The sequence below is a fragment of the Equus przewalskii genome, chromosome 31 (assembly GCF_037783145.1).
Source record: "Equus przewalskii isolate Varuska chromosome 31, EquPr2, whole genome shotgun sequence".
NCBI classification, from domain to species: domain Eukaryota; kingdom Metazoa; phylum Chordata; class Mammalia; order Perissodactyla; family Equidae; genus Equus; species Equus przewalskii.
The window spans coordinates 5188113-5204209 of NC_091861.1; the positions used below are offsets into that span (position 1 = coordinate 5188113).

Consider the following 16097-nt stretch of genomic DNA (forward strand, 5'->3'; position numbering starts at 1 on the left):
TCCCCCATGGCTCCCTTCCAGCCGATGCTGTCCTGGCCTTCCAGCAACCTGGAAGGAAGTGTCACTGCAGAGACTGGCTCAGCAGAAAGCTGGAAGCACGTGCTTGAGAGGTGGAGATGGCGGAGCCTGCAGAAAATCTAAGAAATCATATCACATGGGGACCCAGACCCAGGCCCGGTGGTCAGTCCTCTCCCACGCACTTCGTCACCACCATTGCTTCCTGTGCCCTTTTGAGCAATCGGAGGGCACCATCTCTGCCTCTGAGTCTTCCTCCACAGCATTAAACTCCATTCCTCCAGTCTGATCACATTCCCCTGCCCCAGCCCTCAGCTTTTCCCACCATACCCTAAATAAGGCTCCCGGTGTGCTTCTGGCGAGAGTAGGCACAAGACCTGGATGATATCAGCTCATCCATGGAACTGATTTACTGGTAACCAAACTCAGAACTCTCAGGAGATCCACGAGACCCGTTCACTAGCAGGCGGGAGAAGCCGGCCTGGCCCCTAGACGACATCTCAGTCGATTAGGTGCTCGCTTCCCCCCGACAGAGATGACATGGTGAGGAAGTTGAGGAGGTTGCTAGATAGCATGGAAGGAAGGCAACGGGGCTTAGGTAGCCTTTGGAGTATTTCTGTTAAACTGTTGTAGCCCAGTGTCATATTCTCCAGTCGGGCTTATTTCCTTTTCTCTCTCCCTGATCAGGGTGATGGCTACGCCATCTCAGATGAGGCCCTGGAGTGGGTGTTGGAGGCAGAGAGAGAGTGGCCCTTGTTCCAGATATTCTCCCATCTGAGCACATCCCATCTGTGGTAACCAGACTCCAAGGTGGCCCCCAATGGTCCCTGCCTCCTAGTACCCACACCCTTGTACAGTTCCCTCCCATACAGCGCCAGGGTTGGTCTCTGTGTCCAGTAGAATAAGGCAGAAGTGATGGTGTGTCACTTTCAAGATTAGGTTACAAAAGTCACTGTAGCTTCTATTTGGGGTGTCCTCTCTCACTCGGGGGAGCCAGCTGCCATGCCGTAAATAGCCCTGAGGAGAGGCCCATGGGGAAATGACCTGAAGCGTCCTGCCAACAGCCATGTGAGTTAGCTTAGAATTGGGTGCTCCAGCCCCACTCAAGCCTTCAGATGATGGCAGCCCCATCTGACAGCTTGACTACAGCTCAGGACAGACCCTGAGCCAGAAGCCCCCAGATAAGCTACTCCCAGATTCCCAACCCACAGGAATGTGTGAGAGAATCAACATTTTTTGTTTGGCTGCTAGGTGTGGGGGCAATCTGTTGCACAATAGATAACCAATCCATCACCCATCCAATGACCCTCCTCCGTTCCTCCCCTATTTCTCATGCAAACAGAGCCCCAGAAGATTCATCTCAGAGATGCCTGAACATGTGCGCCCAGTGGGGCTCAAACACGGAGATGCCCGTTACATTACTGACTGCACTTTTAGAGGGTTGCTTCCTGACCTGTCCTTGGGGTCAGAGGACGTGAAGGGGAGGGCCAGTCACCCTCTCTAGGGTCTGAGTACACATTATCCACCTGAGAGAAAAGGACATAACAGGAGCCACCTCACAAGTGTTTGTAGCCAAGAAGAATGAGGGCTGCCTGGCGGCCAAGGCCCCAGCTTCACCCGAGAGATGCGCAGACTCTCTCTGCTTCCCGCACCCCCTTTGCCAGCCAGAGAGCTGAACACACTCTCTGATGCTCGCCGTCACTTGGCCTGCCTAGAAGCTCTGTAGCAACCCCATCTGACAGAGGCTGGAGCTGTGCCCACAAAGCCAGGGCAGTTTGCTCAGAGTCGGCTAGCTTGATCAGACCGATTTAAGACAAAACAAAACTGTTGGCTGTTTCATTTCTAGAAATGTCTTGGACGCTAAAGAGACAGACATTTACTTTGCTCCAGTGGTCGATGTTTCCTGGTTTCATGATTCACTCTGTGTGTGTGTGTGTGTGTGGCGCGCGCAAGATAAAGATCTGGGCTGTAAACATGAGATTTGATATGAGACCGGGGGGGCCTAGAGGACAGAGTAAGCTTTGTAGGGAAAATTAACTCTGCACTTAGCGTCCATCATTGTCCCCTGGAGGAAAGACCACCCATGCCCTGAACAGCCACACGCTGCCCCCACTGCCACCGCCTCCGGAAAGATGGTGGCTTTTCACATCCCTAACTCCCTCGAATAGTTAGTGAGAAGGCAGCCCCCTTGTTTGATATGGAAGGATTCTGGCTCTTTTTCTCCCTGAGCCTGTGCTACTGTAAGCTCTCCTTAGCAGGCAGTGGATCTATCGAATTTGGAGAAAAGTACAATGTCTTTTTTTTTCTAGAAGGGTCATCAGGCCACACTGACTGAGCACTCAGCAGGCAGAACCCTCTGGAATTAGGGGGAGGAGGGGGAGGAAGATGGAGGGAGGGAGAGTGAGCAGAGAAGGCACTAACACAGATTCCCTGACCACCAAGGCGAACGGGGCCATGAGCGACATCAGCCCATCCGTGCAAGGTGCTCCCAGTCCTCTGGAGGGACAGCAGGCTGTGTGGCCTTCATATGCCCAGGGCGCCTTGTCATGGGGCGCAAGCTCTCCCCTGCTCACCGTCATTCTCACTCAGCTCTGACTGTGGATGGAGTCTGCCATTCCACCTAAAAGCAGAGTCAGAGAAAGCCCAGACTCCAAGTGCAGCTAGCCAAGGCTTCCGACACCTCCGCCTTCTTTCCTCAAACTCAGAAGAGGAGCGTGCGGCAATTCTGAGTCAAATGACATCAGGCTCCCATCAGCTTCAGGAGAAACCTACTGTGATGGCGTCACCGGCCCCCCATCCCCCTCCCCAGTGCCCATTGGCCTCGGAGCAGGGTGAGGGTGGCCAGGAGCATGTGTCTCAGGAGGCGGCCGCTGCTTGAGGTGGTACCACGCCCCATCTTTCAGAGGCCCAGCTTCCCTCCCATGGGGCCAGGTCTGGAAAAGCCCATGACCTCCCACTGGGAGAGGGGCCGGACTGAGTGGAACAAACACAATGGTCGCCCACAGCCAGAGCTAGTGCCATGTCAGATGTGGGTGAAGTGATCAGGCCCAGGGCTCAGAGGCCAGTCGTAGTGTCACTCACTCACGCCCAGGTCACAAGAAAGGGGGTGGTTAGTGCAGTGGGGCCCCTGCCCTGCTGGTGGTCACTTGTCATAATCCTCTGCTTCTCAGGGCACAAATCAGCATGTCATCTGTCTCTGTGACTGCTGTATGCCTTTCATCTCCCCAAGTAGATTATGAAGAAAGGCTATCAAAAAGATATTAATGTCCAGTAAGCACCTACTATGGGCTAAGTTCTGTGGCATTTAATCCCAACACATCCTTTGGGGAAATCATTTATTTTCTGATTTTTTTTTTTTAAATTTTGGTGAGGAAGATTGTCCCTGAGCTAACATCTGTGCCAGTCTTCCTCTGTTTTTGTCCTTGGGATGCCACCACAGCCTGGCTTGATGAGTGGTGTATAGGTTCATGCCCGGGATCTGACTGAACCTGTGAACCCTGGGCCTCCTAAATGGAGCACGTGAACTTAACCACTACGCCAGCGGGCCGGCCCCAATATTTTAATTTTTATTTTGGTAGAGAATGTGGGCAATGGACTTTTTTTCAGCAAGGAAATACTGAGACCTTGGGCACGTCACTGGAGTTCTTTGCACCTTAGTTTCCTCTTCTGTGAGAATGAAATGAGATGCCAGCTTTGTCTGTGAGAGAAAACCCCCCAAAACATATAGAGACTAATTTTCTCATGTAAAAGTCTGTGTAGGGACTTCATAAGGCAGTGACACTACTCTGCATGACAGTATAATGGTGGGTACATGTCATTATGCATCTGTCCAAACCCCCAGAATGTCCATCACCAAGAGGGAACCCTCATGTCAGCTGCGGACGCTGGGTGCTGAAGATGTGTCAGCGTGGGTTCATCACTTGTGACAAATGTACCCTCTGGTGGGGGAGACTGACAGTAGGGGAGGCTGTGGCGGGCAGGGGCTCTGTGGAAATCTCTGTGCCTTCATCTCAGTTTAGCTGTGAACCTAAACCTGCTCTAGGAAACTTAAGTCTAAGAAAAAGAAAGAGCCTGTGTAGGGGGTCACCTGAGAGTCCAGGGCACCAGGAATCCAGGTTCCTCTGTCCTGTTCTTCTTCTGTTTATGGTCTTCCTCTCATGGACCAGCCATCAGTCCATCCTTGATCCAGGACAAAGGAGACAGGAGGAGGAGGACAGACCCCCCAGCCTTTAAGGACACTTTCTGGCAGTTGCACACAGCATTTCTGCTTATATCGCACGGGGGGAGCTTACGCATGTACCACATGGGGACACGGCCTTCATCCTGGTCTCTTTTGCAGAGAAGGAAGAGAACAGGAACTGAGCAGCTAGCAGTCTGCCACCCTGAGGAAAGCATGTTGAGTGGGGCCTGGTACCTCATGGGCTCTTACTGTACCATTGCTGTTATAAGCAAATAAACAGTGTTTTCTGCAACTCCTATCACTACATCAATCGCTGGGACCTTTTTTCCCTGACGCGAACATCTCTCTAATTTCACCATAACCCATATCCATGCTGAGGCTGTGGCCAGTGGGCTCACAGTTCTAGACTCCGTGTTTTGGTGTGTGCGTGTGCATGCATGTGCGTGTGCGTGTGTGTGTTTCACAGGTGAAGACTGCAGGTGGCTCCGAAGGTCAGGCAGGGACTTCCTGAGCTTCTGGAGGTACAACCTTGGTGCCAGGGAAGGGAGGCAATGTGGAGCGCTGGCGGAGGCTGGAGCGTTTCAGACCCAGCTCTGCCGCAGATCCTGGGGGCGCCTGGTAGGGCCCCGTGCCTCCCATCGAAAAAGTGTATTTAAAACCAGAAATTCAGAAAGATGAACTTTGGGCTTCATCCCCTGCTAGGTTCTCAGAGACGGAGGCTCATCCCGGCGCTGTCCCTCGACACCCCCTCCCCCGTGAGGAAACCCGCCGGCGGCGCCGGGGTCCGCTGGGTGGACGGCCCCTTGCGCAGCACGCAGAGGGGCCTCGGGGAACCTTTCGAGATTAAAGTCTATGAAATCGATGACGTGGAGCGGCTGCAGCGGCGACGAGGGGGCAGCAGCAAGGTGAGCCCCCGCCTCCCCACACGGTGGTAGCCCCGGGCAGGTCCCGAGGACGGCGCTGGGGCAGGGTCCTGAGGAGGGGCCCAGGCTTCCAGGGTGGGTTGGGGCAGTGGCTCCGTCCCAGCAGGGCCTTCTCCAGGACTCGGGCGAGCTCCGTGTGCCCTGCCTGCCTGACGCGCTGGAGCGGCTCCAGGGCTGGGAGCCGGTGCTCTTGGGGGTCTGTCTGGCTCCAGCCCAGAACGCCAGCTGCCCTCTACATTTCACTAGCCCTCCCTAGTTGGGTTGTCTGAGCTGACTGTGGAGGCAGGAGTCCGGCTGGAATGGCCAGGTCCCTCCAGGCTTGCCCTTTTTGATGACTGTGCACAGAAGCGGTCCCTTCTGGGGGAGGTTGCGCGGGCTGCATCGGAGCGGAAGGGCCTTTTCTGCTTCTCTCCACCACCCCGGCTCCTTCTCCTCTGTGTACTAGGAAGTCACGTGCTTCAATGCGAAACTGAAAATCCTGGAGCACCGCCAGCAGAGAATCGCCGAGGTCCGAGCCAAGTACGAGTGGCTGATGAAGGAGCTGGAGATGACCAAACAGTATCTGATGCTGGATCCCAACAAATGGCTCAGCGAATGTAAGGCCCGTGGGTCACTGCCATCCTGGCAGCCACCAGGTTCCCCAGCCGAGCAGGCCGGCCACATCGCGGGCCGAGGTGCGCGCAGGCGGGAGTCTGATCCAGGGCCTTCGGTGCCCCTTGACTGGAGACGGTCGCTCAGAGCGTGCAGTCCCTCTCTCGGGGGGTCAAACGGTGGGGGTTGGGGAGCAGAGGGGAGGTGAGTATTGCTCTTGCAGGATTATTTCTCACATGTCTCAGTCCAAAGCACCTGAAAATGAGATTTTTCCCCTGCCTGTGGCAGAAGATCGCCCAGACATGAAGGCTGCATTACAGATCTGCTCCCAGGCCACAAACTCACACTGCACATCCAGCCTGAAATAGACAGGAATTTATAGAGCTCTTAGTAGGCTGGAATGTACAGTCCTAGAAGAGCCTCACAAAGGACCCAGACAGCAGGAAAAACACTTTTGAGTGAAAAAAATAACATTCACAGTGTTATTTCCATTTAATAGAATTCCAGGATGACAGTAACCGTTCCTAACAATTCAGAACAATTTCACTCTTTGAAAGACGATTCAATTGTCTCATTTATTTGTTCCTAATCATTCCAATGACCACCAAATAAAGCCCAGATCTAGTTCCAACTATTACACTGATAGGGGACCCAGAGCTGGAAGACGTAGTATGTGGACTAAAATGTGTTACTGCCGTTAAAATTCCTTTCCCTCGCATTCCTGTCCGGCACTCGTCGGGCCTCCCTCCAGCCCCTCAGCCTCCCTGTGCCTCCCTCTCCTCATGATTGTCCCATGTGTCACATCGCCCCCACTCCCCAGGGCCCCTGGCAGTGGAGGGAGCACAGCAGGCAGAGTCTGGAGGCTTAGGTCTAAGAAAGATTGGGTGAAATGATACTGGGTGAAGAAGAAAGCGACAGAATTTGCCAGCCTCCTAGCTGCGCCCTGCCCTTAGACTAGTGTGTCCGCTCACGGATCCTTTTCCACAAGAATGAGGTAATCACATCTCCCCTGAGCACCTCACTGGGTTCTTGTGAGGACAGATGAAATAACTGGAGGACAGCCCACTGTGACCCGTCTATGAAGCATCCCGCCGTGCTGAGTTCTGCCATTGGTGGCGATGACCACAGTTGTGCAAACCCATTTTGGATGCTGGCTTTCCCACATGCTAGCTGTGGGACCTTGAGTGAGACGCTTAACCTCTCTCAGCCTTGATTTCCTTAACTGTAAAACGGGAAACATAATGGTGCCTCCTTCCTAGAGCTGTTGTGAGAAGTGGACGAGGTCCTGTCAGTCAAGTGCTCATTACACTGCTCGGCCCATGATGAGGGCTCAGTAGCTGGGAGTCATTATTATTACCCTAGAGTTCAACTAGGTGGTTGTCCTTGACAGGAGACATTTCCTGAGAGCCTGCTCACCCGCTGCCTTGGGGCTGGGCCTCCTCAGCTGTCTGGACAAGGACGTCAACGCCTGCTCGCAAGGGTGTTTCCATCTGAGGCCCCAATGGGGCAGACAGGGGTTGACGTCTGCCGACAGCATGCACGGGAAGCCCAGCGCTCGTTTCTCTCCTTTCCTGTCCTTCATGAGTCTCCAGGCACTTCAAGATCCCAGGGGTGACCATTCAGGCAGCTGCCCTTCATTTTTACTATTTTCATTAAAATTTTATTTTTGGAGAGCTGTTTATGCCTAAGGCAGGCTTGAAAATTACCATCATTGTACAAAGTCACATTTTCTCCCGGGATGGGAGCAAGCTTCAGCATGAGTACGTATGTGTAGATGCCGCCAGGAAACACACTCCCCTCTCGCCCTTGTACGTGTCAGGAGCCAGTGGTCTGTGGTGCTGAGAAAGGGAGGAACAGAAGCCCCCCTGAAAGGAGAAGTGCAGATGGTTCTTTAAGACAGACTGAAACAAGAACCCAAAAAACCAATGAGGCGCACGCTCACTTTTCCCTGGGTGTGGGTAGGAGGTGGGGTACTGGTGTAGAAATTTATGTGCTTGGATCCATTTTTATCTACATTTATTAATTCTGATGCACTTTTAAGGTGTCTGGTACTGTAGCCCGATGTGGTGACGGGTGGCGTGTTTTTTGTTTTTTGTTTTTAAGTATTAGACTGGGCTTAAGGAGCCCTCAGTCTCATTTCCAGCTCTGGTCCCTGTTGACTGTGTAACCCTGAGCAAGGAGCCCCACTGCCTGGACCTCAGTTAACTCACATGTCAAAAGCAGTCGGCCTCCATCACAAGCCCTTACGTTTCCATAGCATGTGATCGTTCTCAGACCACGCTCACTTCATCATCTCATTTCATTTCATCCTTCGTGGCTACTCTAGTCAGGCAGGGTAGGCTCTCATTTTCCTTTTAAGGAGCCTGGGCCAGCAGAGGTTGAGTGTTGCCCACCTAGGAGTCAAATGCAAGTCTCCTGCATTGGGTTCCAGGGCCATCCCTGCACCATGGCTGCCGTCCACGCCTGTCCTCCCCACGCTGGATCCCCTGCAGTAGCCCTGGAGCTGGGGCCAGGCAGCCCCACCCCCTGCCACTTTGTCACCATGGGACAGAGTAGAGGCCCAGGGCCAGGACGGGATGACCCCCAATAACTACTCTTTAGGAACTGAAGGCACCAGGCTTTGCATTCCGTGCAGGCCTGAATGTTAGGGACAGCATCTGGGTCCTAAGTCTCAGCTTGTCTTCTGAGTGCAAGGAATCTTAATTGTTAATATAGATTTATTTCATCATCGTCATATTTCTCGAAGGACCAGTGAGCATGTGAAATTGTACAGGAAGTGCCAGGAGACAGGGTCAAGCTCTCAGCCTGCTTGAGAGGCAGCTGCATATGGCTGTGGGAAGAACGAACCAGAGAGGGACATACTTAAGACAAGTAAGCAGAGGGGTAAACGTTGCTCAGGTGAGACCCCAGAAAGGAAGGGATCCCCCCATCCCAGCTTGAGGCTTTATCTATTTTTCATTAATAAAGAATCACGATGCTGGCAGAGTCTTCCTCAAATCCCGTGATGGAGATGGGCGGAGGTGGGTAGAGCTGGAATGTCACTTTATCCCTCAGTATAGTCTCAGTAAAGTGTTAGGGACCTAAAATTATAATTAGAACGAAAGGCCCAGGTATAATTTCAAGTAGTAAACAGCGTTCCGTCCTCAGCCTGGGAGAGGCAGTGTCGGCAGGAGCAGGCAGATCTTCTTTCCCCATCCGCTTCTCCCTCTCCGCAGTTGACCTGGAGCAGGTGTTGGAGCTGGACTCCCTGGAGTATCTGGAAGCGCTGGAGTGTGTGACAGAACGCCTGGAGAACCGCGTCAACTTCTGCAAGGCCCACCTCATGATGATCACCTGCTTTGACATCACCTCCAGGTGCCGGTGAAGACGCCGGCCCGGCCCCTGGCCCCCGGGACTCACGGCCGGTCGCACTCCCCAGGCCCTCGGTGCTGGCGGCGCTCAGAGACGACGGAATGAGGATGAAGGTCGGTGGCAAGTCTGGAGTGAGCGTTGAGCGGAAGGCGATTTTTCTTTTGTTTTCTGTAGGAAAGGTGCAAACACCAGACACGCATGGGAGGAGGAGAGGATGGGAAGCCAAGGGATGTGGAAGCCCCGAGAGACTGGAAAAGCACTTTGAGGAACTTTAAAGAACTGTTTGTACATAAGAACTGCTGGCGAAAGAGCCCTCACTCTCCTGGTTTCGTGAGAAAGGGCGAGGGCGGACGCAGGGTTGCTGTTGAAAGAGAAAACGAAACAACAAAAAATTACCAGAATGACTGATTAAGTGCCTTGCAAATCTTTAGTATTATCCAAACGTTTATGTTCATACTTTCTTGTGTACAGATGGTGCTAGTCGAGATGAAAACAACAAAACCGACAAAAAAGAAAATCAAACCCATTTTTGAGATGTATTTACAGCTCGTTTTCTCTCGGTGTTTTAGCCTCTTTCTGACTTGCTGTTTCTGAGTAAGTTGTGTTTGTAGAGCTCTTTCCTGGTCAGTATTGCATACGAATAAATGTTAACCGTCTTTCACGGTTCTTCTGGTGACGCCACTCAAACAGCACAGAGACTTCAGGGGCACAGCCAGTGTGTTCCAAAGAAGGTTGGCAGCAGGGGACGCCAGATGCCATTGGCGGGGAAAGTCGATCATGGAGCAGGTGCATCTGAGCTCGAGAGAGCAGAGGGGAGGGGGCTGCCTCTTGAAGGGGAAAGGAGCCCTCTGACCTGGGCCGCCTCATCCTCTGGCTGGGATGTATGTTCTGGATACGGTTTCCCCCTCCAAGTCATGACGCACGTACTGGTTCCTTTACTCACAAATCCAGGGTTTTCATGACCCTCAAAACATTTTCCATATTTGTTTTTTATTCCAAAGACTCTGGATAGAAAGCTTGAATCCATTCAACAGAGCCATATGTTTTTGCTCTCTAGTTTTGCGAGTCGACTAGTGCAGGAGATTTTGCGGGTTGAGAGACCTTCTCAGGCTAGTAGGTGCTGAGACTGCCATAGGATTGCTCTAGACCAAGAAGGCATGTTGGGATTGCACAACTATTCTGCTGTCCAGACAGCTGCGTAAATGTCAGAAGTTTCAGTTCTCCCATGTCCCAAAGTGTCCATCCCAACAAAGGACCAGGCTTGTCCCCTCAACCTTGGCACCTGAAGGCAGAGAGAGGTTTCCGGTCATACACCACACACCCCTGGCGAGGCAGAGCACAGAGTCTCATGCACGTGGATGTACAGGTCTTGGCTCCCAGGACCTTCGGACCTCACTCTCACATTAAGATGTCCATCCCTGCCACAACTGCTGTAGGGACCCACTGTAGTTATGGAAACGAGAGGCCCAAAGCGGGCAAGGGACTGTCTGAGGACAGCTGTGGAGCAGCGGGGGCGTCCTCTGCCTTCTGGCACAGGGCCCTCTCCCAGGACCCCTGCAGCCTGCCCAGTGAGGGAGGTGCTCAGGGTTTTACAGAGTTCTGTTCGTTTTTGCCCTCACATGCAGCATATCTTCATGAGCCTATTTCCAGGTGAGGCAGTCCCCACTAACCAAGTGCTCAGCCCCAGCTGCTCCCCAAGGAAAAAGAACCTTTGCATCTCTTTGTCAGTGCTCCTCTGGCCCATGTAACCCAGCACAGATGGCCAAACAGCCAAAGACGCTCAGCCAAATTCAGTAAACGGGAACCTGAGCGTCACAGTACCCGATCCCTTACTGGTCAAAGGGGGCACAGGTGGGCCCACCTGCTCTGTTTGGGAAGTCAGCCCCGCAGACTGGAAGCCGGCTCCGTGGATGACAAGCCCGGCTTTGCATCCTATGAGTCTGCTCCTCTGCAGAGGTGCTCAGAGAAGATATGCTCACATCTGAGACCTGAACGGGCTGACGTGGCGGAGGGGACTCTGGAAGGGACCGTTTCCCTCTCTGGTTTAACACGTGTGATCACCTGGGGAAGTCAGGCACCCCCTGCTCCTCAGCCTTCGGTCTTCAGGGCAGTCCAGGGCCCTGAGCACACCTCTGGTCCCACAGCGCTTGTGTGAACGGGTGTGTTTAATAGAAACGTTATGGAAGCTTTTGGACCCCAAGGGATGCCAATCTTTTGAGTTTGTTTGAGTTTTCCATTTGGGATCCCTTTTGGTTGCTGGGTTGAAATATACCACTTCATGGGGACTGTCAAAGGTGAGTATTCTGGTCTTTGTTGGAACAAATTCACTTGTCTAGTAAGAAGTGGACTTAGCTTTTGCCCCTAACACACCCTCCCCAGCCCCGAGGTCACCACACTGGGCTGACTTCCCTAGCAGGCCAGTGATGGGGCCTGGTGCCTTTCCTGCAGTGACATCAAGTGGAAACATCTACAGAGATTTGACAGCTCCATCCATGGTGGACTCTCTCCTAGGGGCATTGCCTTCAGCTTGCCTCCTGCCTAAACCTGCATTTATCCATTTGTAGCAACTTTATGAGATAGCAAAAGGGTTACATGAAACCAAGAGCTATCTGACCAAGTCAGATTGGCTTCCCCAGATGCCACACCCTGGAACATCTCAGAGGGTCCTCACCGCCGTGGGGTTAGAGAACAACTTTGCATGAGGTTGTCCATTCTGGCTTCTCCTATTTTTTTTTTTATCCTCAGAAAGCTGACAACATCTTAATGTACCTAGTATTGATTAACCATTTGGAGAAATCATGAATTTTATGCCATGATGTGCTTGTTCCTGGTTCCACCTAAGAGTCGACTCTCAGTTGATGGTCTTTAGGGAAAGAGGAAAGCAGGTCTGGTCAGCCGTTCTGAAGCTGCCCCATAACTGAAGAATGCTTCATTCAGTGACCAGATGGGAGGTCGTTCCAGGTCTCCTTTTGGTGTTAGCGATATAACCCAAGAAGGTAAAGGAAATGTCAAAGAACCCATTTCCATTTTATTATCCACAAATGAAAAGACAAGAAGAATGTTGATTTGAAATTAACGTTTAGACACAGAAGCCTTAATTCCTCATCTGAAATCTGCTCCCTCTCCAAACGCAGAACAAAACTCAGATCCAAAAAAGGGAAATAGTGATACTGTTTCCCCGGGAGCACATCCATATTGCATTTCATGATGGTGTTTTCCTGCTGCGACGGAGCAATAGTTTGCTTTATCTTGGGCTTTCAATCCCCACCTGAGAGCTGCCACCTTTGATCTTCCTGTCCTTGAATTCCCCTCTCCGTCCTGGGGAAGCTGTCACTAACTTTCATCTCTTCCAGATTTGAAGTCAGCATACCTCGTCTGTTGTTTTATGTCCAATTGCCATTCTGAACATGGGGGACTTGATATGCAAATCCAGAGGTTGGTTCCGTGTTGACACAGCTGGGGATCGGACAAGGGACCCCAGGCTGCGGACGGGATAGAAGCTGGAATAAACAGTCATGCAGCTCAGAGTGGGGAACTCGGCAGGCAGGAATCCGGTCCATTTTGTCATAAATTAGCCTTAAGCTTGAAGTCTGTGTTCCTGGAAGGTGGCAATGACTTCACTGTAGCCAGGACGGTGGTTCAAAGAGTGATGCACACACATGCCTCTTGTGCTGGTTCTTGGATTTCCGTTTGTGTTGAGCAAGAAGCCCTTCTTCGGGCTTTAGATTCTAATGCTGATGCTGCATTTTAGTTAATCCATAAGCCTTTATCCCAGTTGCTAGGCTATGAAAGCAGCTGTCTGACCTGGGCTTCTTGAGATTGAAGACAAGAGCGCACACATTTGTCCACCTGGTCCTACACACACTGGCCTACTCATCAGCCACTACTGATCTGTAATTGAGGCTTCCAAACTAACAATGGAGTGGATGTTTTTAAGTTCCTTATTCCAAAAAATGATTTCAGGCTGTAATAAAATGACAAAAGATGAGGTGATTTCAAAATTGAAACCGGAAGAATTCATAGATTTACTCCTTGTTCTTTCCTGCTGGAACATTAGTCCCCTCTTTGAGCATAGACTGAAAGGTTGCCTCACTTTTCAGGGCATGTATTTTAAACCCTGAAACCACGCCTGTCAGAAACACATTGAGAGTCCTGTGCACGACCAGCTGATGCTGAATAAACCATCCGCTCCCTCGGTCCCTGCGGCCTGGGCAGTGCGGCCCAGCTGTCCACGACAGAGGGACTGTCTTCAGTGCTGCACACGTGAGACTTGACTGCCCCGAGAAAGGCCAGTGCAGCCCACTCTTCTCTGGCCCAAATGTCACTGCCAGTACCATTTTTTGGGGGGAGGGCAGACAAGTGGTAGAAATATAGTGTTCCTTTGGATAAGATCTCTTTCTCCTCCTCCAGCAAATATCTGCCAACATTTGTGGGTAAAAACTCACAAATTGTGTCACTTAGTAATCTTTCTGACAAAAATACATATTATTTTTTATGACAGTGTTCATTATTTCCAGATAAAAGCATAATTCCAATCCAGGAGAAGCTCTTGTAACTCAAACTCATGTTCTCAAAGTCTTTTGAAAATTCTTAGAAGCTAGTTTACCCTTTACACACACATTCTGCTTTTGGGTGGCCCTACTCAGAACCGGAGGTGCTGTCATGATATTGGACATAGAGTGGTGCCCAAGGTGGTATGGAGCCTTCACTGCAGATGATTAACATTCCCTAAGTATAGCTGTCCCCATGTCCACATGTGTGAGGGGTGAGGACTGAATTCTGGCACTCACACATCTATTTGATGTAGACATCAGAATTACCTTCAAAACTAGAAAGGCTCATTGCTTCCTTCCCCGTCCTGCTAACCAACATCCCACATTGTCATATTCAATTTATGAAGAAATTATCATTTATTTGTCAACTCAGGATGTTGTTTTCTAGTGTCGCTTGTGTTTTATAATTTATTTATACATCATGGTTGGAAATGCCAGCCAAGCACTATGCAGCGAAGTCTAAATTTGGTGACTCTATCTGTCTGTGGCTGTTTTTTCCCCTCCCTCTGGTGAGGTCTGTCCGCGGAGACATGGCCAGAGGGGAAGAAGGGTAAATAAATCAGAACAGGGATTAGGGTCCAGTCCTCAAAGTTCAACATCTCAGCTGTTTCTATAGTAAGTAGCTAAAGGGGAAAAGATGGCTTCATTTTGAATTTGATGATAATGGGCTTGGAAATAGCCTCCGCAGGCCTGGATGGAAGAGGATCCAGCCTCTTCCTGCTGGTTCAACACATTTCTGAGGAAAGTGCAGACAGTATTAGGTTCCTACGTTTCCCTGAAGATCCCCCGCCCCATCCGCCCCGGTGCTACGGAAGGGGGTTTGGAAAAGCAAGTGGAGCTCCTTCCCTGGGAGGTGTGTATAGCACCTGCTTTTGTGGAGAAACCAAAGCACTTTAGTGAGCCTGACAAGGCGTAACAGTTAAGGCGTCCTGTCCCCTTGCTGGACCCCGGAGTGGCCGGGAGGGGCTGGGTCAGAATGCTCATTGGAGAGGCAGCTAAACCTAGGAGAAAAGCCTTGAGCTGGGAGAAGGGAAGTCGGGGTGCAGGCCTGGGTCCTCACTCACTATGCAACCTTGGGCAAGTCGCTTCACTTTGCTGGGCCTCAGGCGCCCCACTGGCAGGTTGGGGGTCATCACAGCTGCCCTTCTGGGATAGGGTAAAGAGAAAATGGTGTAACTGATGGGAAGTGCTTTGAAGAAATGAAAGGTCTGTAGAGGAGCTGGGGATAATCATTGATGGATGGAGAAGCTGAAGTCACTAGTCAACGATTGGCCCAAGTTCACAGAGTAGTCTTATAGCAGAAGTGGGACTTGAGTCCAGCATCTTGGACTCTTCCCATGGGGTGTCACTGCACCAGGTGTGTGTATACGTGAGCACACGTCACGCCTGTGTACTGACATGTGTGTGCATGGGGGCGTATATGGATGCATGTGTACAGAAGGTATGTGACATGGTGGAATTGCATAGGACAGAAAACCTGAGTTCTCGTTCCAGTTTTGACAACAGTCCTATGGCCTTGGATATATCCCCTAATTTCTCTGGAACTCGGTTTTCTCATCTGTAAAATGAGGACATTGTGCTAAATGACCTTCGTGGTTCCTTCAGCTCCAGTCTTGTATGTATGTATATATAAATATGCTTATCTGTAGAAATGGGCCCATTTGAAACTTGGAGGCCAGGCCTGCTCAAGTGTGTTTATTGTGTCGGAAACAGCGATTCACAAACAAGTTCATAAAATCCTGTTTTAAAACTCAGTGGTGGTATTCAACGTCATTGTTTCAAATTCACTGTTTAACCAGATAAAAGATTGGTGCCGTTTTAAAAACTAAGTTCCTAGCTTACAAGTGTTTGCTGTTACCATTCTTTTAATAAAGCTCATTTGTTAAAGTCAGAAATGCAAGTATCCTGTACTTGGGCACGTCCCAACAGCCTGTTTGCAAACAGGCTGGGTTTTGTGTGTGGGCCTTGACGTAGCTGTGTAAAAGTTAGCTGTTGGCTTGATCATGATAAATATGAGCAGGCTACCTGGAGAACAGTCTGGAAAAGAAGGTTATAGTTCTCACAAACTGATGACATGACTCCATTAAGCTGTGTGCCATTTCCAGTGTGACGATATTGTTTGCTGGCTACGATCTCTGACTTTTTTGTGGCATATGAGGTGTAAAACGTTGTCAAAAAAGAATCTGTTGTTTAAAAAGAATCAAACTATGGTGGCATTAAATGTTCACTTTATTCTACTCACAGTCATGTCTTCTCTATCCAGTTTATCTTTCTGTATGGGGGGGCGGGTTCTCACTAGAGCAACGCCTTGGCCAAGGTCACCCCCCTCAGGGCCCTAGAAACTTCCCAGGACAAGGCCTGTCTCACCCACTGTGGGGCTGGCCTCCAAGCTCAGAAGCTCAGCCAGGGCTGGGGAGTGGCGGGGCCTGCGTCACAGAGCCCCGCACTGTTCTGTGTCCCTGAGAGTCAGCCTCGGGGCTGGTG

At 51.0% G+C, this 16097-nt stretch overlaps 1 protein-coding gene across 3 annotated transcripts in view; it reads left to right on the top strand.

Annotated features, from left to right (window-relative positions):
- KIF26B (kinesin family member 26B) overlaps window positions 1-15856 on the top strand; it is a 442768-nt gene extending 426912 nt beyond the window's left edge. For all 3 annotated transcript variants that reach the window (XM_070602597.1, XM_070602599.1, XM_070602600.1), the window contains 3 exons: window positions 4898-5100; window positions 5564-5714; window positions 8925-15856. In XM_070602597.1, coding sequence (XP_070458698.1) covers window positions 4898-5100; window positions 5564-5714; window positions 8925-9073 — 503 coding nt within the window. In that variant the 3' untranslated portion in view covers window positions 9074-15856. The remainder of the gene's footprint in view (window positions 1-4897; window positions 5101-5563; window positions 5715-8924) is intronic.
- The last annotated feature ends 241 nt before the right edge of the window (window positions 15857-16097 follow it).